Raw genomic sequence first — 25,980 nt, forward strand, 5'->3', positions numbered from 1 at the left:
GTTTTCTCTAGGAGCAATGATCTACGTTGGACATGAGACTTTGCCATAACTTGGGAAATCACTAAGTGATGTGATTGTAATTTGGTTTCCAAAATGTTTTCTGAGAATTTCAAGGACCAGTGATGCTACAAGACATTACATGGATGATTCTAGAAAGAGTTACAGTCACCCTCCCACCATGATCTTTGCCAATACCCCTGAGCCCATCATCACAGAGGATAGTTTGGGAGTCAGTTTGCACCCATGGTCTTTTCCACAATCTTACAGTTACTTTACAAACTTTCTCCATCAGTTTATCGCTTCATTTTTTGGGGGGCTTCCCAGAAAAGCCCAGTAGTCCCTTACAAACTTGAAGATTCCCCTTTGAACTTAAGCTCCTTGACAGTAGGGCCATACTTAGTCTCCATATTCCCAGCATGGTGTCTACCGTTCACAACATGTACTGACTTCCAAACATGAGGGGAGGGGAGTGCAAGCTCCTCCTCTTAGGAGCCCAGACCAGTAGGTCCCAAGGAGGATGATCACACTGCTCAGGCTGTTAGAAGAGCCAGTGTGACATGAGGAAATGTTGAAAGGCCCAGGAGTGTTTGGGTAGAAGAAAGAAAGCTTAAGTAAATCAGAACTGTGGTGAACACAATCAACATTTTTAAATATTTAAAGGGTTGACCTGTACAACAGGCTTCTGTTAGATTTTTTTTTCACTGTGGCAAAATACCTGAAATAATCCATTTTAAAGCAGGAAAGATTTATTTTCACAGTTTTAGAGGTTTCTGTCCATGTTAAGCTGGACCGGTGGCAAGGTAGAACATCATGGCAGCTGGAAGGCAAAGGGAGAGAGCAAGAAGAGGCTGGGGTCCCAATAACCCCATGCAATGGCACATCTTCCAGTGACCTAACTTCTCCCCACTAAGTCCTACCTCTTCAAGTTTCCACCATCTCCCAGATCGACTAAATGCATTTTGAATCACGAGGTAGACATGAGTTCTTGGGATCTAGTGATGGAATGCTATGGTTCAGAAGTGTCCCCCAAAGGCCCATGTGTTAAAGGCTTGATTGCCAACCTGTGACACTATTGGAACATGGAAGAAACTCTAAGAGGTGGAGCCTAGAGGGATGTAGTTAGGTCATTGGATGTGCCCTTGAAGGGCCTACTGGAATAGCAGCCCCTTCTGTCTCCTCCTGTGCTTCTCAGCCACCTAGAGATAAACAAGCCTCCTCTATCCTACCATGGTGTTCTGTGCAGCCTCAGATCCAAAGCAATAAGGCATGCCAAATGAACTGAAGCTTCTGAAATAATGAGTCAAAATTAAAAATTCTCCCTTTATCTCAGGCATGCTGTCACAGTGATGGGAAGCTGACTAGGGTATTCCTGTTCTGTGTGGCTCCAGGAAGCAGGAGTAGAACCAAGAAAGGAAGGCAATCAGCAAAGTTCTCATTCTCTCCATGACCTCCTAGTGGCTAGATGTGTCCAACAGAGAAACAGCTGTCCATGAAATAAGGTTCTATTACAAGGAAAAAAATCAAGCAGAAACTGGGGAAAATATCCACCATTCCTTCATTCCAGAGCTGGGCACTGAACTTTCTGACCTATAAAGTTTTACCCACTTTTATGATGCCGTGGTTTGTTCCTAGGGGTTCTGGATAACTGAACATTCATTGCACCCAAAGGCCAAAGTCTATAACTTGTCAATTTTTTGAGATTAACATCAGCTTCTCATTGTCTCTGGGAAATAGGACATGAGTCAAGGAGGCAATGAGCTGATGACTCAGATGGCTCCTTCTTTCTAGATCTGCCCATGGAATGCTGGGTGGCTATGGGGAACGTGCATAGCCTGTTGGTGCCTTGGAATACAATATCTATACCATGTGGCTGACGTTACAGGAAGGAAGGTTAAAATTTTGATCTAAAACAGGAGCCCCATCTATGGAAGGCTGTTGTGAGGCTGAGAAGGCCACCTTCAGAAGCCTTTGGCTTAAAGCTGGGAGCATCATACCCCACTCCTGTGTCCATTGATCAACAAAACCATCAACAGCCTTCCCTGTGAAAGGGTACAAACTGGAGTCAGTGGAGGAAATGGGGAAAAGGCTACTTTGCTAGACATTTTTACACTTAGATTTAGCTTGCAGCCTAACTTGCATCCTGAGCTATAAAATGGACCTGAATATAGCAGCACAGAACATTCTCATCCTTGTTTCTGCCTCATATCGACCAGCTGTTGCTTTACTCTGTCTGTTCTGCTTTCATAGCCTCAGAGAGATATTCTTCAGGCTCATGAGTTATTATTTCTTCCCAGTCTGCAAGACATTTCCCAGGTAAATCCAACCCTCAAATGCAAAGACCAATCAAAAGCCATGGTGCTGATTCATGTAGTCACTCTTTAGCTGCCTCTTGAGGATCCAGCTTCCCTTCCTTCCAAGCCTGGACTCCCTGCTAGCTCACAGGACAGAGCAAGGGTCATGGGACATGGAGGCACAGAATCCTTACAAAAGAACCCTGCATGTCAAATACCTGAGCTAACCATTCCCAATCAACAGAAAAGTAGGATCTGGTTTGGGGGTCGACATGATTTTTTTGCCCTCTTTATTAAGCTAAACAAATCCACATAAAGGGCACATATGGTGGACAACCAGAGAAATGAAAAGTTGTGCTGCAATTGTGTATTCTGAATCAAAATGCATTCTGTCATATATACATAATTAGAATAAATAAGTATTATTTTAGAAAGGGTAATTCAGAGTGGCAATTAAGGCACACTCTTTAACTTCAGTCCTACAGAAAGTGATATTTCTGAATCAAGTGCCACCTCTGCCAGGAAGTCTTACCTTATTCTGCTAGAAACAAATACTCTTCATCTGTGACTCCATAATATTACACTTGTCCATTATTACAGTCCTTATTGTCTTCGCTTCATCCAGTCTTGCACATAGTTGTCTCCCTACATAACTGCTAGATCTTAAAAACCATAGGCTCCACCTTAACCAATTATGTACCTTCCATATTTCTGAGCAAAGGTATTTGCTCATTGTAAGCATCAGTATTTGTTTATTGCATTAACCTGAATTACCTTTCTAAATCCCAAGGATGGATCCAGGAGAAGACGGCAGGGCTCAGGAAATAATTAATCATGGCTCAATCAACATTTTTCTCTCTGAATTCCCTCCCCCAAATCAGCTATGGCCTGTCCTTCCTAAGAAAGACTGTCAGGAAATCTCCTGGGGAAAATGGCCTCCCCTGTCTCCTTGTTGAAGAGATTTGGATGGGTCACATTTCAGGAGGGTGGATGTGGGCCCAGAGACCAGGAGCGATGGATCAATTCACACAGCATGCGGAAGGCAATCTTGGAGAATACTGGCAAAAACAATGACCTGTGTCTGGCAATAGAAGGGAGAGCCAATTCCCATGAGGCCAGGGTTCTGGAAGGTTCTCCAGAGCAAAGCTGGAGAGGGATGGAATTTTAAGATGGTGGAGACCAGTAACAAAATGGGTACAGGGGACCACCCAAAGTCTCTTGAAATAATCCCTCCCCATAGATATCACATGGAGCCTGCTCCATGTTCCAAGGCTTCAAGCTGAGACATTTCTAAGAGACTTCAGGACTGCCACATGGATGTGGCATGTGCTTCATTCCTGAAACCTGGTTTTAACTGCAGGAAACTTCACTCATGAACCAAGCATCCCTAAAGGTGGGAATGAGCAAGGGTCAGTACCCTCTCCAGACTATAATCCTGGCTGGGTATAGTGAATGCTCCCCCTGTGTTATCCCCTTGGTGAATTGTCCTAAATAAACAGGTTGAGATCCTATAAAGCCTAGCAGACTTTCAGAACCCACTCTTTCCCACCTGTCACAAGCAGGCAGTGTCAGCTGCTTAAAAATAAAATTGAAAAGTTTTGGATTTGGGGGTGTTTTTGTTTGTGGGGTTGTTGGTTTTGTGCAGCAACAGAACCCAGGGGCACTTTACCACTGAGCTATATCTCCAGTCCTTTTTATATTTTGTTTTGAGAAAGGGTCTCACTAAGTTGCTAAGTTGCTGAGGCTGGCCTTGAAATTGTAATCCTCCTGCCTCAGCCTCCTGAGTTGTTCAAATTTCAGGCATGTGCCACCATACATGGCAAATATTTTTTAAAAAAAGTTTTATATATCAGTTTCAGCAAACTATAGTCAGGAGCTAAGTCAAACTCAGAAGATAAAGTCTATTATTTTGTCTCATCCATAACAAAACCTGTAAGCTAAGAAAAATCAGCCTTTGAGCAGACATTAATTTTAGTGAAAAGATAAGTCATGGCACTGAGAAATATTTAAATCAGACTTGTATAAACCTCAGGTTCCCCCAAGTTCTCCCAGAAAATAAAAGGCTCTCACAGCATTAGCCAGACAGAAACTCACTCTGGTAGCTATGAAGACTCTCTATCCTCTCTGAGGGACTGGAAGAGCCATTTCCCTATATTCTTATTTACAAACTGTTTCTTCCAGGGCACAAGTACTACAGGCTGAAAGCTCCCAGAGGGATCTTCTGAGTTGGGTTGCATTCATACACCTGGGTCCCTGCTAGATCCCTCCCTAGGAAACTCTCAGGCAACTCTCTCACACACACGTGTGTGTGTGCGTGCACATGTACACATACACATACATACACACACACACACACACACACAAACACTGGGCCAACGCCTAGAGACCCTAAAGTTTCTAGAGAAAAGACAGGATACACACTGGAGAGCCCTGTTGGGCTGGGTGAGACTCATCAGCAGTCTCACAGTGCAGCCTGCTGGGCAGGAATGATGGTGCACCTAGGAGAGGCAGGGGTGAGGGGTGCAGGGAAGGGCATCTTGCCTCCCTTCTGTTGACCTTCATCATCCAGAAATGAAGCCCCAAAGCCCAAGATTCAAGGTTAGTCTTTAAGGCCTACAGAAGCTGAAGGATAGCTAGTCCTGGGGCTGAGAACATGCAGACAGACCTCCTACCCGCCAAAGGTGTCAACTGCTCTTGCAAGAGTTTTATTTTTTAATTTAAATATTTTTAAAAATTAATTTATTTATTTGTTCTAATTTGTTATACATGACAGCAGAATGCATTTCAATTCACAATATACAAATGGAGCACAATTTTTCATTTCTCTGGTTGTACACAAAGTAGAGTCACATACATATACCTAGGGTAATGATGTCCATCTCATTCCACCACCTTTCCTACCCTCATGTGCCCTCCCTTTCCCTCCTTCCCCTTTGCCCTATCCAGAGTTCCTCCATTCTTCCCATGCTCCCACACCAACCCCAATTATGGATCAGCATCCACTTATCAAAGAAAACATTCAACCTTTGGTTTTTTGGGATTGGCTCACTTCACTTAGCATGAATTCTCCAACTCCATCCATTTATCTGCAAATGCCATGATTTTATTCTCTTTTAATGCTGAGTATTATCCCATTGTATATGTATATATACCACACATCTCCCTCCAGTCAGAATAGCAGTTATTAATAATACAAGCAGCAATAAGTATTGGCAAGAATGTGGGGGAAAAGGCACACTCTTACATTGCTGATAGGACTGCAAATTGGTGCAACCAATCTGGAAAGCAGTACAGAGATTCCTTAGAAAATTTGGAATGGAACTACCATTTGTTCCAACTATCCCACACCTCAGTTTAATGGATAAAGAGTTTTAAAATGTGCCAAGCAACTATCACAGGGGAGGAGCACTAGGGCTTCAGAGAAGAAACACTATCTCAATGCTAAAATAAGGAACAGAGTGCCCCAGGGAATGGGTGGGAAATACCGTGGCCAGACATTTGCATGAATATCATATTCAACTGTCTAAGATTTCCCCTGCTTCTGTCCATCTTTCAAAAGGGACCACATGAATGCAACTTCTACATGGGCACAAATCACAATAGTAAGTAGCGATGGAGTAAAATAGACACAAGGAGGAGCTCCTGGTGGCCCAGAGGAGGAGCTGCAGACTGGGCTCTGTGCGCTGAGCAAGTCCTCCCAGGTGGTGGTGGGAAAGGAGGAAGAGGAGAGGCAGGAGAAAGAAACAGTGTGCAGCAAGACTTGGAGTCAGATTAGGGAGTGAGAAGAGAAAGAGAGGGAATCACTAAGGTCCTGAAGCCACCGTGATGATGCAGAGGAGGGAGAAGAGGCCTTCAACAGAATCAGAAAAGGCAAGAGGGGGTCATTTGGGGGGCAGAAAGGAAAATGATGAATCCCGTCTGGAGCTGTTCCCCACATGCTCCACCTGTTTTCCCTTTACTTATGAGGACTCTGGGCACCTGCTGGTGACGTTCCCAGCTCAGTTTACCCTCCTATGTCCCTATAGCCCCTGCTGTTTCCCTCTCCCTCATACCTTCCCTAATGCCATCACTTCTCGTTCCAGTAGCTCCTTCAGGTCAGAAAGTTCCCTATGTGACGGGGTAGACCACAACAACCTGTCCTATTAAGCACCCCCATACACACTACCCAGTGTTCAGTCCTCATTTCCTGCCCAGCCAGGCTCAGCCTTCCCTTCCTTGCCCAGCCACCCACTGGCTCCGCCCAGGGGCTGTGTGAGCACCTCAGCATCTGATCTACGAGGCCCTGTGGACAGCCTCCAGCTCCACTCCAGCTCTCTGTGCCCCGTATAGACAGATCTGAGCTCTCCAAACCTATCAGGCCCCAGAGCAGGGCTCTGCTCCAAGGTCAATTCTTCCCTAGCAGGTGAGGCTGCTTTGGTGGCCAAAACCGAATGCATACTGGAACCATTCCTCATTTAGCTGGCAGGCAAATCACCTGAAGTCTCTGGGGGGAAAATAGGGCTCTCTGGTAGAGAGAATTTTTATTTTTTTATTCATATATTTAAAGAAGGAATGGGTAGTGGACAAAACAGGTGACAGAGGTGGGTGGCCACTTGAGACCCAGAGGAATAGATCAAAGCCTACCAAGAATGAAGGAAGCTGCCTTGGTGTGGCCCCAAAAACATTCTAGGTGGCCCATGTAGCAAAAAGGCAGCCAGGGAACAAACCTGCTGGGTGAGGAGCCTCAGGCACAGACACCCCACACCCTTGCTCTCAGACCCAAACACTGCATTAAAAGTCTTCAGCTGGAACAAACACCTGCTTTTCCCAGTTCCCTGGGAGGGCCACCACATCTTAGCGTAGGAGGCGAGCCTGCCCAAACTCTGGCCCCGGTGCTGCTTTCTTCGTCCAAGAAGCTGGAATTCCTCCCTTTGGACTCAGTCCTCCTGGAGGCTGCCCTCTCACAATTCCAGCCCAGGGCAATCAGCCAGGAATTCTTTCAGTATTTGCAGACTGCCTAATTAGATTATTAAAAGAGCCACAAGTGACTACGTGGCAGAGAGGCCACTATGTCAATCATGAGACATCCTCCTGTAAGCTCAGTCTGCCATCTTTTCCAAATTAGCCTGTTCACCAAGCTACCTCATAGTTTCCTCAACTCAACCTCCCAATTTTGGGCCATGACAACCCTGAAGACCAAAGAAGGAACGTGGCTGATCCAAAAAAACACAGCACATAGTGGCCAGATCTAGACTAGAATCCAGGTTTCCAGACTCTCTGCCCAGCACCTCCCAACTTCCCAGTGTTGCCACCCAACATTCCAGCTAGGGAAGATTGTGACCTCTAGGAGAATATTGGATTTTTTAGGATAGGAGACCCTACTACATTCTAGTAAGTTCTTTCGAAGGAATTTTCATCAATATGCAAGAGAAGCTAGGGCTATCTCCAAGGTGCCAGCCAAAGGACATCATTCTGGGGAAACAGTGAAGGGATAGATTTCAGGATCCAGTCTTTCCTCCCTTCTAGAGAAACTATAAAAAGCACACAATCCCTGTCCAACCAGGCATCTTATTCCCATTGACCTTCCAGATCTTCCCTTCCCTTAGACAATGCTGTGACCACTTGGGCATCATCCACGGTTCTGCTTTGCTCAAGTATTTCCCTAAAACAAGTTTAAGGAAAAAAAATAAGAGAGACAGCTCTTCCACTCTCAAAGAGGAGGCAGGAAAAGACAGATAATGTTGAGAATCTCAAGACAGAAGTCACGAGATGACAATCAATTGTATCTTGTACTGAACAGTCTCCATTTCCTATCCATGAGACACAGAGAAGAGGATCATACACCCTAGAAAAGCAGATGTCCTCCATTTGAACAACAACAGACTCCCAGGGACTCAAGTGGTTAACAAGCTGTATTTCAGGATTTGCATCTTGAACATCCTCTCAAAAGTCTCCTTCTACAACTTACCTGATGAGGTCAATTGGCTGAAACTTATAAAACACTCCATAGCGAGCCCACTCCTGATATAGCAGCTGAAAAGAAAAATAGGGAGACAAATTAGGGGTAAAGGCAGGTAACAGTTCATCTTATTTTGTTCATCCTAGCAAGTCAAAATTTGTCCCCAAAGCCCAACTTTGAAAAGGCTCATGAACCATCTACAAGGGAGATGTTCAAAGATAGAAGACTAGAGAGATGTCTCCTTCTTCTTCAAATAATAGAAGTTATTTTTATCACACTCAGGGTCAGTCCTGTACCTAATAAGTATAACCTTTCCTTCTTGATTCCCTTGTCTTGCCTAGTCCAGCAAAATGAGCCCTGGAATTTATTATTCACTCATTTGACCAGTACTCGTTGAACATTTCCTATATCCTAGGCTCTGCATCAAGGAACTCACACCTGGTGTGGAGAAAGAAATATAAATACATAACATATAAAATTTACAAACACAATAAGAAATAAATCAAGGTAAGGTGTTATGTTAAGGAGGGAGAGGATGCTATTTGAAGTAGGATGGCCAAAGGAGACCTCTCTGAGAAGGTGACATTTGAGCTGAGACCAGAAGAAAATTGGGGAGTGTTCTAGGGAGAACACTCCTCCTATACACATCCCCTGAGGCAAACATATATGGTATATCCTAGGAAAAACAAGAAAACTATGTGTAGGGCAAAAAGAGCACAGGGAGGATAATGGGATATAATATCAGGGGGGCCAGATCATTCCAGAGGATGGTAGGCTATGCTAAAATCTCTGGACTCTGAAGGAAATCACTGAGAAATTTGTAGCTGAAAGGAGAAACAATCTGAGTTAGGTTGTAGAAGGTTCACTTCGGCTGCTGTAAAGAGAAGTAAGAGTGAACAGAGGAGTAGGATGCTATTGGAATGGTCTGGGTGAAATATGATGGCTGGAACCACAGGGGTGGTAGGAGACATAATGAAAAGTAATTGATACTGCTGATCAATTTACTGTTGGATTGCATGTGAGAAAATAAGAACTTGGCCTGAGTGTTTGAGTAATATTGATGACATTTACTGAAATGGGAAGACTGTGAGGAAACCAGATTAAGAGAAGCAGACCTAAGAGTCCACTTTGGGATGACTTAATTTGAGATGCTCTTTAGTCATCCACATGGGAATGCTGACTAAGCATCTGGGTTTAAAAATCTGGAGTACAAAGGGGAGTTCAGCCTGGAGATGCAAATTTGGGAGTTATTGGAGAAGAGACGATATGTAAAGTCATTACACTCTGGACATAATCACCAAAGAAGAAATAATAAATAGAAAAGAGGCCTGATGTCTAGAACCTGGGCACTAGAACATTTTGAGGACAAATAGATGATAAAGAAACAGCAAACAGACAGAAGGAGCAGCTGACAGTGTGGAAGAAGAGCAAAAGAATGTGGGTCCCTGGAAAACAAGAGAAGAAATGATTTCCAAGAGAAGAAAATGACAAAATGTGTCAAATGCTGCTGATGGGACAGGTCCAATGAGAGTAAAGAAGTGGCCATTGGATTCAGCAACTTGACAGTCACTGATGACTTTGATATGAGAGGTCAGGATGAAACTTCATTGCAACATACACAAGATGCTAAGAAGAAAGATACCACAATCAACACTTCAGGCCATGCTATCTTGTGAGAATTATGTAGCAACTTTGGCAAAAGTCCCGGTGGACAAAATCTGTATATCATAAATAAATCCAATATTTTAGATTCAAATATCTGGTCCGCAAACTTCACAAGCAAGCATCCACTGATAAATAATTTAGTAATGGACTACTAGACTTCATTTAGATATCCATGCTGAATCGGTACTCAACAATTATAGACTTATTATAATAAGTCTATAATTGACAGACTTACAATACAGATGTTATGTTGTTGTGTTTCTTAGGCTCCTAACGCATCATCCTTTCTTACACATTATACAGGATTCACAAGGAAGTCTTTCTAGGAGAACCTACTTTAGTCAGGTATTTTGGATATCCAGCTTACAGGAAGCCATCATCTTCACTTAAGAATATATAAAGACAAGATATTAAAACTGAAATAAGAATGTCACTCCTACTTAATGGATATACAATTTTATTGTCATAATATCTCCCAGAAACTGTGAAATACAACCAAAAACCACTCAGATTGTGATGAGGCAAACTACACTCACAGTTACATTTGCAAAGGAGGAAACTCAGACACATAGAAAGTGTGCTAGCAGAATAAGATCTGAATTTATGGGTACTGATTCTGCTCATTCCAAAGTGGTACCTCCTAACCCACTCTTATGGATATCAATATGTCTTCCCCCATATTTCAAAAATTATGTTATTAGTGCAGTATAGTCACACATAATATTGGGGTTCATTCTGACAATCATACATGCATGGATTATAATTTGCTCCACTTCAGTTCCCAGCACCTCTTCTTTCCGTTCCTTCCTCTCTCTGATTCCTTCCTCTACTCTACTGATTTTTCTTCTATTTATTCATAGTTTTTAAATGGGTGTTTTATAGATATGCCCAAAGGTGAAGTTCACTGTGGTATATTCATATCTGTACATAGTATAATTTGGTCAATTTCATGCCTCAGTTCTTCCATCATCCTGTTCCCTCTTTCTTCCCCTTTATCCCCTCTCTCTATTGCACTGATCTCCCTTCTACCTTCAGGGGATATCCCAATTCTTTCCTCTTGTTTTCTTCTAGCTTCTGCATAAGAGAAAAAAAACATTCGACCCTTGACTTTCTGAGTCAGGTTTATTTCCCTTAGCATGATATACACCAGTGCCATCCATTAACCATTTGCTTGGGCTCTGACCTCTCCTATGAAAACTCTAAATGCTATAACTGCATTCTTCTTTAGGGCTGAGTAAAACCCCATTGTGTATGTAAACTATATTTTCTTTATCCATTCATTTGCTGACAGGCACCTGGGCTGTTTTCATAACTTGACTATTGTGAATTGCACTGCTACAAACATTGATGTACCTGCATCACTATAGTATGCTGCTCTGATACTCAACAAAGGTGCCAAACATGTACTTTGGAAAAAAAGCCTTTTAAACAAATGGTCCTGGGGAAACTGGATATCCATATATAAAAGAATGTAACTATATCCCTATGTTTCACTCTGCACAAAATTCAACTCAAAGTGGACCTAGAAATTAGACCAGAAACTTGGCAACTGCTAGAAGAAAACAGTTAACACCAGCATATTGATTGGCACAGATACAAATTTCTTTAACAAGACCCCTAAAGCTCAAGAAGTAAAATCAAGAATCAATAGGTAGGACAGCATCAAATTTAAAAGCTTCTACACAGCAAAGGAAACAATTAAGAGCATGAAGAGAGAGCCTACAGCACAGGAAAACATCTTTTCCCACTGCTGCTCTGACAGGGTATTAATATCCAGAATATATAAAGAACTCAAAAAACCTAACATCAAACAAACAAAAGATAACCCAGTCAATAAATGGACAAAAGAACTAAACAGATACCTCTCAAAGAAGGAATACAAATGGCCCACAAATATATGAAAAAATATGCAACATCCCTGCAATCAAGGAAATGCAAATCAAAACCACATTGAGATTTCATCTCACTCCAGTTAGAATGGTAATTATCAAGAACATAAATAATAATAAATGTTGTCAAGGATGTAGGGGGGAAAATACACTCATACATGCAAATTGGAGAGCAGTATAAAGATTCCTCAAAATACGAGGAATGGAACCGTGATATGACCCGGCAATCCCACTCCTTGGTATTTATTCTAAAGAGCTAAAATCGGCATTCCCCCATCTTCAGTACTTCTACTGCCCTGGGTTTTGATTTTCTCTCCCATATGCAAACCATGGCTTCTCCAGCACCTTGTTATCACAGTGACATTTTTTGTGGCCCAAAGGGAGGCCAGCCTACGTCAGGAGATAATTGGCAAGAACCCCCACGAGGACTGTGGATGTCACTGCCTGCCTCACAGTTCTTAACCTTAGAGCAAATTCCTACCCAAGTTACATGGCCAGCCAAAACCTGAGCCTGAGTGTGCCCATTTGTCACTACATTGCAGGAAAAAACTAAAAATGATCCAAGAAACAAGAATGGCCCAATCATCTCCAGCCCAAACTGAGAAGCAAACTCGGAAGCTTCCCCAGCTTGGATTCTGTACCTGTTCTATGAAACCTCCAAAGTCCCTATAGTCAGTGTAGTAGCCACTAAACACAAAGCTATACCTGCAGCTGTGGGTTTAAGCAACGATGAGCCAAGAAGACTGCTTGACTTGATACAGAAGGGCTAGATGGCTATAGAGGAGGAAATCATTTGGCAGTCCCTAAAAAAACTCGCTAGAGCTGTGTACAGAGCACTAAATCAGGGAGCTGGTGCAATAGTCATGCCTGGACGTTCTCGTGGACCTGACCAGGCCAGACCACACACCCTCTGTCACTTGCAGAGGAGCCAGAAAGCTGGTAGAGAAGGCTTCAGACTCTTCCCCCACCTCTAAGAATTTTCAGTCACACATAATTAAGACAGAGTGGATCATGATACACTCCAGACTCCAGGGTCCCAGAAGAGACTAGCCATCAGTGTGAAGGGAGGCATGCTCTGGAGTCTCTGCCCCATGAGTGTGATTAAAGTGCGGGGGGACAACTATGGTAACTTACAACAGTCCCTTTCAACAACTTGCAGGCTCTAGAACTTTCCAGCATAGCTCTTAGCAAATGTACTTTCTCCCTAATGTTACACCACATCTTCTCTTCAACAACTGGCCAATATTCCAAATAAATCAAAAAGAGGCTACAAGTCCTTCCAGTGAGAGTCACATTGTCGAGGCCCCGGATGTAATTCCAGGCATGTCTGTCTGACCTCAAGCCTTTATGGCAGGAAACAACAACCCCCGAAAGGCCTGTCCCATCTGACAGATCAAAGCATATAAGCAGCAAGTTTGGCTCCCTGAGGGATCATATTTAACAATGGGTCATTGACTTAAGTATTTCTTAAGACTATAAAGGAACTCAGGTGTTAAAACCCTTTGCAAAACCCTTTACAATGATAGAGAACAGCATGGTGTTTAGGAATCAAGATTCCCTCTGCAGCCACAAGCTCCTCAAAAACTAGAGCTAGCACAGTGGTGCACCCCTGTAATCCCAGGAACTCTGGAGGCTGAGGCAGGAGGATCACAAGTTCCAGGACAACCTTGCAACATAGCAAGATCTCCAAGAACTAAGCAAGCTCCTGTTTCAAAACTTTTTAAAAAGGATTAGATATATAGCTCAGTGGTAAAAACACCCCTGGTCTCAATGCCCAGAGAAAGAGAAACTGGGGTAAGATGGGCAGAAAGATATCAGCTATAGGTACCTCAGAAACATCCATGGGACAGAGGTGGGCCTGAATGAAAGAGATTTGGATTCTATTCCCAGATCCTGCAGTGGCCTGTTTAAACATTTGACAACTGACATCAATTTATCTAGGTCTTGACTTCTCTATATAGTAAAACCAAAGTTGTGCAGCATGGTAAGTTATTTCTCACGTGAACCACTGAGGGAAAACACCTGCCTTAGGGCTGAGGCTGTGGCTCAGTGGCAGAGCGCTTGCCTAGCTCACATGAGGCACTGGGTTCGATCCTCAGTACCACATAAAAATAAATAAAATAAAGGTATTGTATCCATCTACAACTAAAAAAAAAGAAACCAATATTTAAAAATGAAAAGAAAAGAAGGACTGACTCTTTTCACACCTTTTCAGCAGGTTACTTACTCTCCACTAGAGAAGCCTGCTACCTGCAAAGGCTAGAAAACTAGAACCAAGGATTTTTAGAAAGTTCTAAAGAAAGTCAATCACAATCCAGTTGTGGATGAGGAAGCCACAGGGAGCCATCAGAGGCAAGGCACTCCTCAGAAGATGGTGGAAGTCACTTCTTTGGGGTCCTTCAGAAAAGTAGGCCTCTTTGGCAGATGTAGAACTAAGCAGATGCTGGAAGCCAGGTGGCATCCACCTGACCCCAAGTGCTCCCTCTCTTGCTGCTCTGGCTTCTAAGAAGGCAGGAAACCCTTTTTCTCCAGAGGGAGAGAGAGCCTCTTCTTAATTACTTTCCAGGAGGAGTGAGGGAGACTTCCAGTCCCTACCTGGAGCTGAGTCATGAGTCTGCACAGCTTCATAGGCAAGCTGGAGGGGAAGGAGACTGCCATCCTCCAGGGCCTCCAGGCTTGCCTAGAGTCTCACTGAAACAAGCCTGGGCCTTGGGGAGATCATGGAAGCCACCACAAATTGCAAGGAGAGAGTGAAGAAAAAGACTCAGGCACTGTCAGTGTTGGAAGTTTGAGATACAATTACAAATTATCCCGAAAGTCCCCAGAGAGGCCATCCTACAATCTACAAATGTAGGGACCCTTCTCTTGAACCTAACCAAAATACTTCCTGCAGCCCTCTCAAAGAAGAGTTAACTATTATAATGTCAAAAACAAAACTAGCAAATATGCTATATGTGTTCCGAAGGTTTTGCCCTTTCTTAAGATACAATGTAGGTACTATTCATATCAACATCCACATGACTGAAGAATAGTGATTGGGATTTGGACAACAGGTTTTAGTTTTGACTTCACAATCATTTACGAACATTGCAACCAGTCCTCTGTCCTGGCTAGGCATCAGTTTCCCAACTCAGATGGACAGGAAAAAAGCTCTCGTTCTCCCTCATGGTTTCTCTTATCCCCCATCATGACAAACCTCACTTCCTAAACCATGCCCTGAGCAAAGAAAGATCACTAGCTCTGTCCAGCAAATCCAAGGAAAAGCTACAAAATAAGGTCCTTGTCTTTCAAAGACACTTGTTCACCTTCAAGGAGCATCCTTCTGACCTCAGCTTTGAGAATTTTCCAAGATGCAACTCCATCCTGGCAGGTCCTTCACTATATCTCAGCTCTGACATACTCTATCAAATAGGGGCATGCACCAACATCATTATATTAGCCTAAGCAAAATGTTTTTTTTAAAGGAAAATATTTTGTTAAAAGGAATTATTGTTGCTGTTTTAACAATAACATCATTCCAAATACAAAAAAATACACATATATTTTGGATGATTTACAATTTGCTTCTGTCCACTAGTGCAGATAACAGAGGGGTATCTGATTTCTCTGATGAGTTACTGTGTATTCCTGGTCTCTGCAGTGTTCCTGGACAGGCTGGGATCACCACCACCCAGCAGGAGATTTCTTAGACAGGCAGTGGGTGGTGATTGCCATTTAAAGGGGAGAGACATGAAATTAGAGTATGGGAGGACAGAAAATGGTTGGGTGAGAGAGGTGAGATATGGGGAGAAATGCTTCCTCCTTTTCCTTTAAATCTGATGCGAGACTTTTCAGGAAATTAAACACCGAGACTATTAGCATCAGATAGAAAACAGATGAGGTTAAGACATCGAAATACTACAGCAGATTCCCTGGGCAGGCAGAGAGGAGACATGTGTAAGCAATCACAGCAGTATTTCTGGAAAAGACCTTTTATGTTTTTAATACTTAACACTTCATAACAGGGACTAATAGGCAGGATAAAAAGAAGACTGCTCAAAAGGCAACTTGGGGGATGAATGGTTTTCCAGACAACAGAGCTGGGGGAGGGAAACTTCTTGAGCTTCAGTTCCTCATCCCTCCCACCGGCGCCCACCCTCCTCTGCTCACTCAAGCTGCTGAAGGCTGGGCGGGAGGATGGCATGAGGAGCTCACAGATGTGTCCCCATTAAATAGGCTGGACCACTCTTTTGAGTGCTGGGCCATGGCTGAGGAGGAGGTACAGCCATGACCCCAGAGAAACAGCAAACAAAATCAACAGATCTAGGTGGGGGTCTAAGGAGAGGGCTGCACGGTCAGGAGCTGTGACTGCCATTGGAGGGACATCTAAAGGGACCACTGCTGTCCCCTAAATGTAACCTCTAATTCCTAGATTCTTAGCATATGAAGTGTGATGAGCCACCTCCTCTCTCCACTTTCTCATCTATAATTGGGAAGTAGGTATATTCCACTTACCTGCCTAGAGGAAGAGAACAACAAAGATCACCAATCCCCTCTCCAATAAAAAGAAAAAGCAACCAAAATGATACGGATAATCATGCATTTTTGGTAGGGACACTGGATTTAAGGGACAATGGTGTTCTGAATTTCCTCTGTGTTGTGTGATCCTGGGCAAAGTACTCAGCTTGTGTCTCAGTTTCTGCATCTGTAAATTAAGGAATCTGGACTGTCACTGTTTCTCCACGGGTGCTCTATTGTCATTAGAGAGTGAGATAAGGGCCTAGTGGGGGACTGCTGGATATATTTCAGGAATGTTGGCATCTCTGGCCGCCCAGGCACTAAATGCCAGGTGTGTCCCTTTAACACAAACAGTTGTGATGATGCGCTGAAGTGTACCTCACATTTCCTAATGCCTGGTGGCCGGTGGCTATGGAAAAACTGTTGACAATAGATAAATGGGTAAAGAAAACATGTAGAACACTTGTAGCCAGTTCCTTACCCGTCTGTAGTTTTACGTGACCAATGCACCCCGGCAGCACAAAGTAGACTTACCTTTCTGTCATTCATGTCATCCCCTGGACTATCATATTCACCCTGTAGGAGAGAAAAAGGGATGCCAGATAAACCAATGGAATTGTCAAAAACAGATGCCAAATGAGAGCAAGTTTTCTTTTTTTTTTTTTTTCCATTTTCTAATATCATCTCTTTCTTTCATTTCTATTTAGAGAAGGTCAAAAACCTGGCACAGTAAGGAGCTGATGTTCCATTTTCTTAGTCACCAACACTTGAAATGTTTACCCTCATAATATCACACGTGAAGATGATCCCTCTCTATGCTTCAGAGGTGAACCATGATGCAATACAATGATATTTTTGAATGAATATCTTGCCTTGCAGATATTCACCCACTACTTCTATAAGTGGTTTTCAACTTGTGGACGACTACTTCAGTGAAGCCAGGAAATATTTAGCTCCAGGGCCAATTGTAATCTGCATTTGCAAGGCTCTGTATAAGCAACAAAGTTGGATAACAAATCTAGACCACATTTTCTCAATAATATGGATAATGTTCTACCTCCAGTTCTCAACCAATGCTCCACCCACACATTCAGAGACTCAAACAATCCTGTATCCTCTATCAGTCCCCTCTTCCTGCACCTACCCACAGCAAAAGCGATGGCAGGGACTGTGCCTATAGAGGGGTCAGCACATCATGTAAAAGCCACCTGGGCATGACATGCTCACCCTTGTCCACAACAGGCAGAACTTAGCTTTGTATACACCACAGCAAAGATGTCGGGAAGAAGGTCCCCATCTGAGAACGTCTTGTCTGACCATCTCATTTGGCACCATATCTCAGCAGTCTCACATGGATGGCACTACTATATGACAGATGCTAAAGACATGACCAATGAGATGGTCAGGGAAGCCAGAAGGCATTTAGTTCAAGGGCCACTCAAGTTCTTCATGAATTGTCTTCAAAAATATCATTGTGTTGCAACATTAAGATGTTCATAACATCATTCCCACCAAGGACAGTCAGTGATAGTCCAGTGACAGGCTTCAAGTCTCCATTCATGCCCATTCACCCACCTCCATCAATATCTCCTCCCTTTAATCATCTAGGTGCTGTACCTGTATTTTCACACTTTTACCAAAACCAAAGGCACAGAGTTAGGGAAAGCTCAAACAAAAACCAGTTCCTTTTCCATCTAGAGTCATCATGGGAGAGATAGGTTAGGACCATGGACAAAACCAAACTGGGCATCACTGTCAGCATGAGTGATCCAGAAGCAGCCAAATTGTTTCAATGCCTCTCCTGCCTTGCCTTGCAGATGTTCACCCACTACTTCTATAATTGGTTTTCAACTTGTAGAAGACTAGAGAGAGAATGTGGATATACATGGTACTCACATCATGAAGCGGGTAGGCAGCCTCATAGATATTGTTTGCTATCAGGGAGTTAATACCTACAGCAGAAAGGAACAGAAAGAAGATGAGAATAGTAACTCTAGGGCAGGGGTTCTCACCTTACCTCCCCACACTTTTTTTTTTATAAATATTAAACCTTCACGTGTCTCCCAGCCAAGAGTCACCGCATTCTCCTCTACATCCTTCCCAATCTAGAAGTTTTGTCAAGCTTAAGTTTTTAGTATAAGAATAATGTTTTTCAGTTCCCAAATACTAAGTCCTGTTTTAAAATCAAATACACTATCTCAAACTTCATATTCCTCCTGTCCTCAAAGATTCAGATCACTCTAGTCCAAGAAACCTCTACTTCCACCAGTACCACCACAACCATATCATCAGCTGGGAATATGTGTTCAGAGACAGCAGAGGTGTGGTTAAAAGGATTACTATAATTATGATCAAAAGAGGATATGTCAGAGTCTCATCCACACCTTACCTGAGCTCACATTTCTGGCACCTTCCTGTTCCTTCACAGGGCAGTGTTCATATACTGCCTGTGACTGACCTGCCCACCCAGATCATGACATCCCTGAGGTCAGGGGAAGTAGGACAGTGGTTCTAGGGAGCCCTAGGAGTCCCTAAGACACTTTCAGGGGATTTATGAAGTCAAAACTATTTTTGTAATAGTACTAAGACAATATTTGCTTTTTACTCTCTTATTCTCTCACAAGAGATACCACCCACCCATGGCTCAAGGAATGGACGCATATATAGTCTTGTGCTTTAGAAAATTCTCAGTTTTAACTTCTAACACAATAAATGTTCAACCACAGAACTCACCTAAATAAAAGTTCCCTGGGTTTCCCCAGTAATATTTAAATTTAAGTGTAAAGGTGCCCTGAGATCACAAAGTTTGAAACCTACACCAGGGATTCAGTTTTGAATTCCAACAGTGTCTCATACTACCTTCACATAATAGATGCTACTGAACAAAAATGTCTTGTCCCTCTAACTTCAGCTTCAGCTCAACATAATGTCACTGTTACTTGCTTGTTTCATTCTTGGTTTTATTCAGAGACTATCTGTATGTTCTACCTGAGTCAGGATAGGCTGTGCTGGGTCACTGGCTTCCAGATGGGAGGGATCATGCCTCACCAACACACAGTGCCAGGGATCTCACCATACAAGATCCACATTTGCTCATGGAGAGGGAGGAGAAGGAGGAAGTTCCCGGTACACAGGGATTCCCCTTGTCTTGCACACATTCCTTCCAGAGAGACTGTAGACAGTAGTAAGATGAGGAGATAATTGATTTTGGAGGGAAAGACACATGATATACAAATGCTAAGCATTTGCAAGGCTCTGGATAAGCAACAAAGTTGGATAACAAATCTAGACAACATTTACTCATTAATATGGATAATGTTCTACCTCCCGTACTCACCCAACACTCCACCCACACATTCAGAGACCCAAACAATCCTATCTCCTCTATCAGTCCCCTCTTCCTCAAATTTTGCCTAGATTCACCACAGTTCTAGGATGTAGGATGTCACAATGACGATGCCACAGGCCCCACATAGGAGTGGAGGCCTATGGGAGGCTGCAGGGGACACTCAGTGGCTGGCCACTTTTCCCATGAGTTGAAAGCTGAGTGCTTGGGTGCTGCTGTGTCACCAAAGAGCCAGCAGTCCTTTTCTGATTTTAAGTTTCCTCTTTGGCAAGAACATAAAATATGCAAAATAATGTTGGGAGGTGAGAGGACTAAAGGGTGAGTAAAGGGAGTACAGATGGGGGGTGCCTGGGAGGTTGGCTGAGCTGCAGGTTTTTGTTTTTTTTTAACTCACAAGACTACAATTTCACTCAGAACATCATTAATCAGTTCAAGAGCTCTAACCACAGCAATGCGAAGCTACCCTACAATAATCAAAGGGAGGAGTCCCAAGTTGGGAGGGGGTTCAGAGGAAGGGGGGTAGTTCAAAGCTCCAAGACTGCTGCCGACATGGATAGAGGCTGAAGCATCACAGGCAAGTCGGGCCCCAGCTAGACTGCACCCCACGAACTAACCATCCAGTCCCTGAACTCATACCCTATGGTTGCCATGGCAGCTCTGTATACCATAAAGACAGTCCCAAGACTGCATGGAAGAAGTTAAACAGGTGTTTCACCTTACTTAACTCTTCTGCTTATTCTCAGCTTTTCTTAGCACAGTAGCCAAATGTCTGTAAGCATTAGATTGACAACCTGAATTCCTAGGTCCAGCTGCCACAGCCTCAGAAAGATCTCAGATCCTTGGGAGTCTAATGCTATATACCTAAACCCCCATCTCAAATAAGGCTCCTATATGCAATACAGCCTAAAGCAGGTAGCTGGATTCACTTCTAGGATATCATTTGCTTGCTATTGTATCGCCAAAAAATCCTACATGGTACCTGGGTCAGAGAGAGCATTTTTCCTTCACTCACATCCCTCAAAGCACTTAGCTCACTGCTGGGAACACAGACAGGATGACCGTCAAGAGAGTCACCAGCCCTTTGGCTATGGTTTTTGTATCTCTTCTTGTTTATCAAGGGCACTGCCCTCCTCACTACTTTGTTTGGCATCCTATGCTGATGAGGAAACATTAGACTCCAGTTGATTAGTCTGCCTCCTAAGACAGGAAGTCCAGACAAATGGTCCTTTGCCTTGGAGCAAAGATTCAAGTTACGAAATCTGAGTTGTCCAAACTCTGAAATCCAGGGCCTCAAATGATGTAAATGAATGTCTCTCTCACCCGTGGCTGTGAACCTCCAGCATGAGACCTAGGTGGTTTCGTATGGGTGCTCCCCATCAATGACTGCTGGGGGAAGGGAGGGGAGACTACATGAAAGAAAGGGGGAGGAGGGGGAGAGTTGAAAAACAACTACTCATCCACAGCTTCATTCTAGTGGAGATTGCTTTGGCCTCTTGCTTCACTCTCAGACTTCAGAAACCAAGATTCTACCCCCAAACAAGCATGGAAATCAGTTTGAAAGGAGAAGAAAATAATCAAACGTTTTTTAAAAAAGAGTCCTTGCTTTGAAAATTGAAATTCTGATTTTTTTTTCCTTTCTTTTCAGCAAAAATGGGTTAATTGGTTCCATCATGTGCTATTCTTATGGCCATAATGGCAACGCTTTCTTCTTCAGGATAACGTCTATATTCTTTGCTCCCTGCTCTAGACCCTGAAAGAGAGAGACAGAGAGAGAGAGAGAGAGAGAGAGAGAGAGAGAAAGAAAGAAAGAAAGAAAGAAAAGAGACCCAAGCTTTTGTTCTATTACTCCCAGAATAATGGGGGCCATGAAGCCATGAACAAGAAGAAAGGGTATAAGGACATTTTCCTTTCCCCCCTGTCCCCCAAAAGAAGCAGTGCCTTGACTCAAAGTATAACCTCTGAGGGACCCTTGCTGATTCCCAAGGTCTCCATGCCCATCTCTCCTTCAAATCTCCAGGTACTTCACACCTGTTGCTTCAAACTCTAACCCCCAAAGAAAAGAAACTGTACTTCTTTATTGGCCAGCAATAAAACATACCTCTAGATGGCCTGATCTAACCTGGCCCAGCATCATTGTCTACATCCAGAGGCAGCAGGGCCAAGAAACATGACCTTGGTAGGCTCAGACCCAGACACTGGTCCCTGAAAACACATACTCATCATCCCAAACCCAAAGCCTAGCATTCGGCTTCAGCGACATCTCTGTTTCCTGGACACAAAGGAACCACCAAAGCACAGGGGTTAATGGTCTGCCTCCCAAAGTGAGTCTCATTAAATCTGTAAGTGCTGCTGGGTGACAGGGACTACAGCTCTACTCCCTGCAGGCCAAACTCAAAGGAAACTTTCATCCACTGGGACAGGCACTTAGAGGAATGGTGCCTTACTCCTGAAAACCCATTTGGTTTTGATTCCCCCCAGAACAGGGCCCAGTCCTCCCGGCATTCCGCTTTCATCCCGGCACTCCAGCCGGACGTAAATCTAAACCAGAGCCCCCAGACGGTGCATTTAACAGAGACTATATTTACCCATCACCAAATTGTCTTGACGTGTGCTTAATTACTTAAATGCCTTTAATCCCAAGCCTTTTCTTCTAACAAAATAGAAACCAGTTCAGCTGGATGAATGATAAACCAGATGTTTACAACACACAACATGGTCTGGCTTCGGTCAAAATAATTAAGACATCGTCTCCTGGGTGGGAGGGGGGATGCCCAAAGCATACATTTGTTTAAATGCTCTGACACCACAATGTCCATGAAAATGTAGCCCCATCAATCTGTAATTTTCTGTCCATGAAAAGGCAATAATAACTTCCATATGAAGGAACAAGAAAGGTGTTTGTCCTCATCTGATATGGTCAAGGAGGCTTGGGTTTCTTTCCATGGCAAAGCACGCTTTAAAGTCATTTGATGATGGAGTAAACTTCCAGGGCCCTAAAGGCTGACCTTAGGAAACGTGACATTGATTAAGAAGGCATCACAGGGCTAGACCAAGTTTACGATCACTCACACACGTCCACCACCAGGCAGAACCCAAATTGCAAATATTTTAGTCTCTGAACAATGTGTGTGCTTTAGCCCATAATCCCTCCCTTCCAGGGGGTGAATAAGGAAAAGTTGAACTGTCCCTCCAGAGGGTTGTGGAAGACACCTAAAAAATTAAAATGTAGATCATCACCAAACACCAGTTCACCCCACCTTTTCAAGGTCAGCTCCACTTGCTTTATCTTTGTATACTAATTTTAACATCCTCATCCCCAATAGAGGAAGGAAGGAGGGGAGGGAGGGAGGCATTGAAGAGTCTTAGCTGCTAGTGGCTACAACATTAAAAGGGACTAAATGCTATATGTTCATATAGCAAATTTTAGAAAAGCAACAGCAAAAACTAAACCTTTACAAACAGACTTGGTTATCCTTAGTACTTCAGAAAATGAATGGTCAGATTCCCAAGAGGCAGAGCACTTTGCAATATTTTTTAAATTCCCATATGTAAGTAGGTCAAGCAGCCTGCAACTGCCCACCCTATCTGCATTTTTATGTTTATCTTTTTCTTTAGCTAACTTTAGAATTCCTAAGAATCACCTGGGTAGATGGTTCAGGACCTGAGGATCTTGCTTCTGCACATTCTGATTAGCACATCTGGCATGAAGTCCCAGCAGCCGAGGCTTTAACCAGTGCACCAGGTAATTCTAATGCCAATTGAGTGCAACCACACCTCAGCAATGTAACCTATGGTCAGATTATAGAGGATCTATACAGGAGTACAAAGTTTTCTTCCAACCATCCTCACTAACTCATCTGAATCCTCACTTGCATTTTTCCTCCCACTGTAATTGTCTACTCCATCCTCTCTGAGGTCTGAGGATATCATTTGACCCCAGGTCCAGGGCATAGCCTGGAATCTGCTCTCTGTGAACTTACAGAAAAGTGAGTTCACTGGTTTCTTGGACTCATATGTAAAGGAGGTCACCTGACTCCTCTGAATCACATGGTTTAGGAAATATCAGAGCTAGAAAGGAACTTCAAGAACATCGAGAAGCCCCCATTATTTGATGGGGAGAGAAACAGGTCCAGAGAGAGCATGTGACTTGGAACTGGCACCCACTTCTCTAGCCTCACCAGGTGTGTGCCTACCATCCATTTCCCCTTCTAGGCCTGCCCTCTCCATCTTACATGAGTGGGCTCCCATGGTCTGTGGCTTCCTCCTGTGTTCAGCAGGTCAAGGGGAGAGAGTATTTAGACCCCTGGATTCTGCCCAATCACCTACACAGGGCCAGTCCTCTACCTAGTTCCCTCTTTCCATGTCCACTGACCTCTCCTTATGGTCCTAGGGATGGTGAGAGGTCTGCTACTATCAACTCTAGATTAGTACACTGTTCCTGAGATTCCTCAACTCCATGCCTAGATCTTTGAAAATGATCTCTATATGTGCCTGCCTTGAATTATCCTGAGTGTACTATTTGCTACTGTTGGAATCCTAACTGACTCTTTGGAATTGCTACCATTAGATCTTCTGTCTTATTTGCTGTTCTTGCACATCTCTCTCTTTCTAGGCACCATGTGGTTTATGTCCCCTTCTCAAATATTTATATCATCTGGAAAGCCTTCTCTGACTATGCTATTTTTTTCAAATTTTTTTGGTACTATAGGTATTGAACCTAGAGGCACTTAACCACTGAGCATATCCCCACACTTTTTATTTTTTATTTTGAGACAGGATCTCACTAAATTGCTCAAGCCCTCGCTAAGTTGCTGAGGCTGGCTTTGAACTTGCAATCCTTCTGCCTCAGCCTCCTGAGCCACTGGGATTACAGGTATGCACCACTATACCCAGCTAACTACACTAATTACAATACTCTCCACTCCCATTTCTTCTCTAGCTCCTTTCCTTGCTTTATTTTTTCCCTTCTATTATAAATCCCTACCTGACATATTATCCTTCTTATTTTTTGGTTTATTTTCTGTCTCCCATCACTAGACTACAAGCCCCATGACAACAAGGATTTTTGTCTAACAAACTTCTCTATTTCCCAGTTCTAAAATAGGAATAACACAGTAGATGCTTGATAAATAGTTATTGAATGAATCAATGGGCATTACACTGGGAAGAGTTCAGTTTCCATCTCCTCTGGGAAATCTTTCCCGATAACTTCATCGATTTGCCAACTGATTAACTTACAGAGCACTGAAAAAGAGCCAAGAAACCCAGGTTCAAAATCTTGTTCTAAATATCCCACTGCGGGCATGCCAGTTAATCCCTCTGTTGTGAAATTAGTTAACATCTGTTGAGCCTACTTTGCATGGTAAATTAAAAGATCAAATGAGATAATGAGTCTGAAAGTGCTTTGAAAAACACACAACCATATGCAAGCAAGGATTCATTATTTTGAAACAGAAATATCTTATTTGTAGAGAAATCTCTTACCTGGTTATCTAAGTTCTCATAACAGAACACCCAGGAGCAAGAGAAAATATCTGTAAACAGCCAATACAGATTTCATGAAACCTGCTCTCCCTAATGTTAAATGTACCTTAACCACAGGAGAATCCTCAGACCCTCCCTCAATGCATTTTCACTCTCTTTACCCAAAATTCTAATTAGCATGTTTTCCTGCTTCTCAAACTGCAAAGCAAAACCAAAATAGCAAAGCCTTAGGAGAGAGGTTCCCAGAGTCAAGAATTGAAGAAATCAGAGCAGCATAGGGCAGTTAATTCTAATGACACTCTGATAATTCCTGAGGAAACATTTAAAAATATTTGTTCTCATCAATGCTGCTGAATTATCCAGAAAAGTTTACATATGCACTTATACAGAGAATATATTTAGACATATTCAACATAGAAAGCAGGGACTTTTGAGATAGATTCTGGAAGAATTTCTATACAAGAAGATGTTACTGCAACTAGGAAAAATTACAACACTGACCATATTCCCCTTTCTCTTTAGGTTGGGGTTAAATTTTCAGCTCAACTACAGAAACTCAAGGACCTTATGGTTTGAATATTTTTATTCTATTTTTTCCTCCTAGTTTTGACATTCTATTTCAATTTGTGTTTTTCCTGGTTCCTGTTTTCTTTAATTTATTATTTATATTAGGCTGTTTTATTGTTTTCCTTGTAAGCCATCTCAGAAATTTTGTGGAACAGGCAGAAATATAAATAAATCAGTACCTACAACTTGTATGTAGTTGGAAGCTTTGCAAAAGTAGACATTCAATAAATACATACTGTCTACAAAGGAAAAAAAGTGATGATACTAAACAGAAATATTGCTGAATTCTTATTATCTTCACTA

At 42.9% G+C, this 25,980-nt stretch overlaps 1 protein-coding gene across 1 annotated transcript in view; it reads right to left on the reverse strand.

The window, feature by feature from the left end:
* Ano2 (anoctamin 2) overlaps window positions 1–25,980 on the reverse strand; it is a 331,888-nt gene that overhangs the window by 213,403 nt on the left and 92,505 nt on the right. The window contains exons 8-10 of the mRNA XM_046424146.1: window positions 18,177–18,232; window positions 16,815–16,856; window positions 8,239–8,303 (exon numbers count right to left, since the gene is read on the reverse strand). Coding sequence (XP_046280102.1) covers window positions 8,239–8,303; window positions 16,815–16,856; window positions 18,177–18,232 — 163 coding nt within the window. The remainder of the gene's footprint in view (window positions 1–8,238; window positions 8,304–16,814; window positions 16,857–18,176; window positions 18,233–25,980) is intronic.

This window comes from Marmota monax, unplaced genomic scaffold (assembly GCF_021218885.2).
Source record: "Marmota monax isolate L192 unplaced genomic scaffold, Marmota_monax_Labrador192_F-V1.1 WCK01_AAM20220418_F8-fsc00186, whole genome shotgun sequence".
In the NCBI taxonomy this organism is placed as follows: domain Eukaryota; kingdom Metazoa; phylum Chordata; class Mammalia; order Rodentia; family Sciuridae; genus Marmota; species Marmota monax.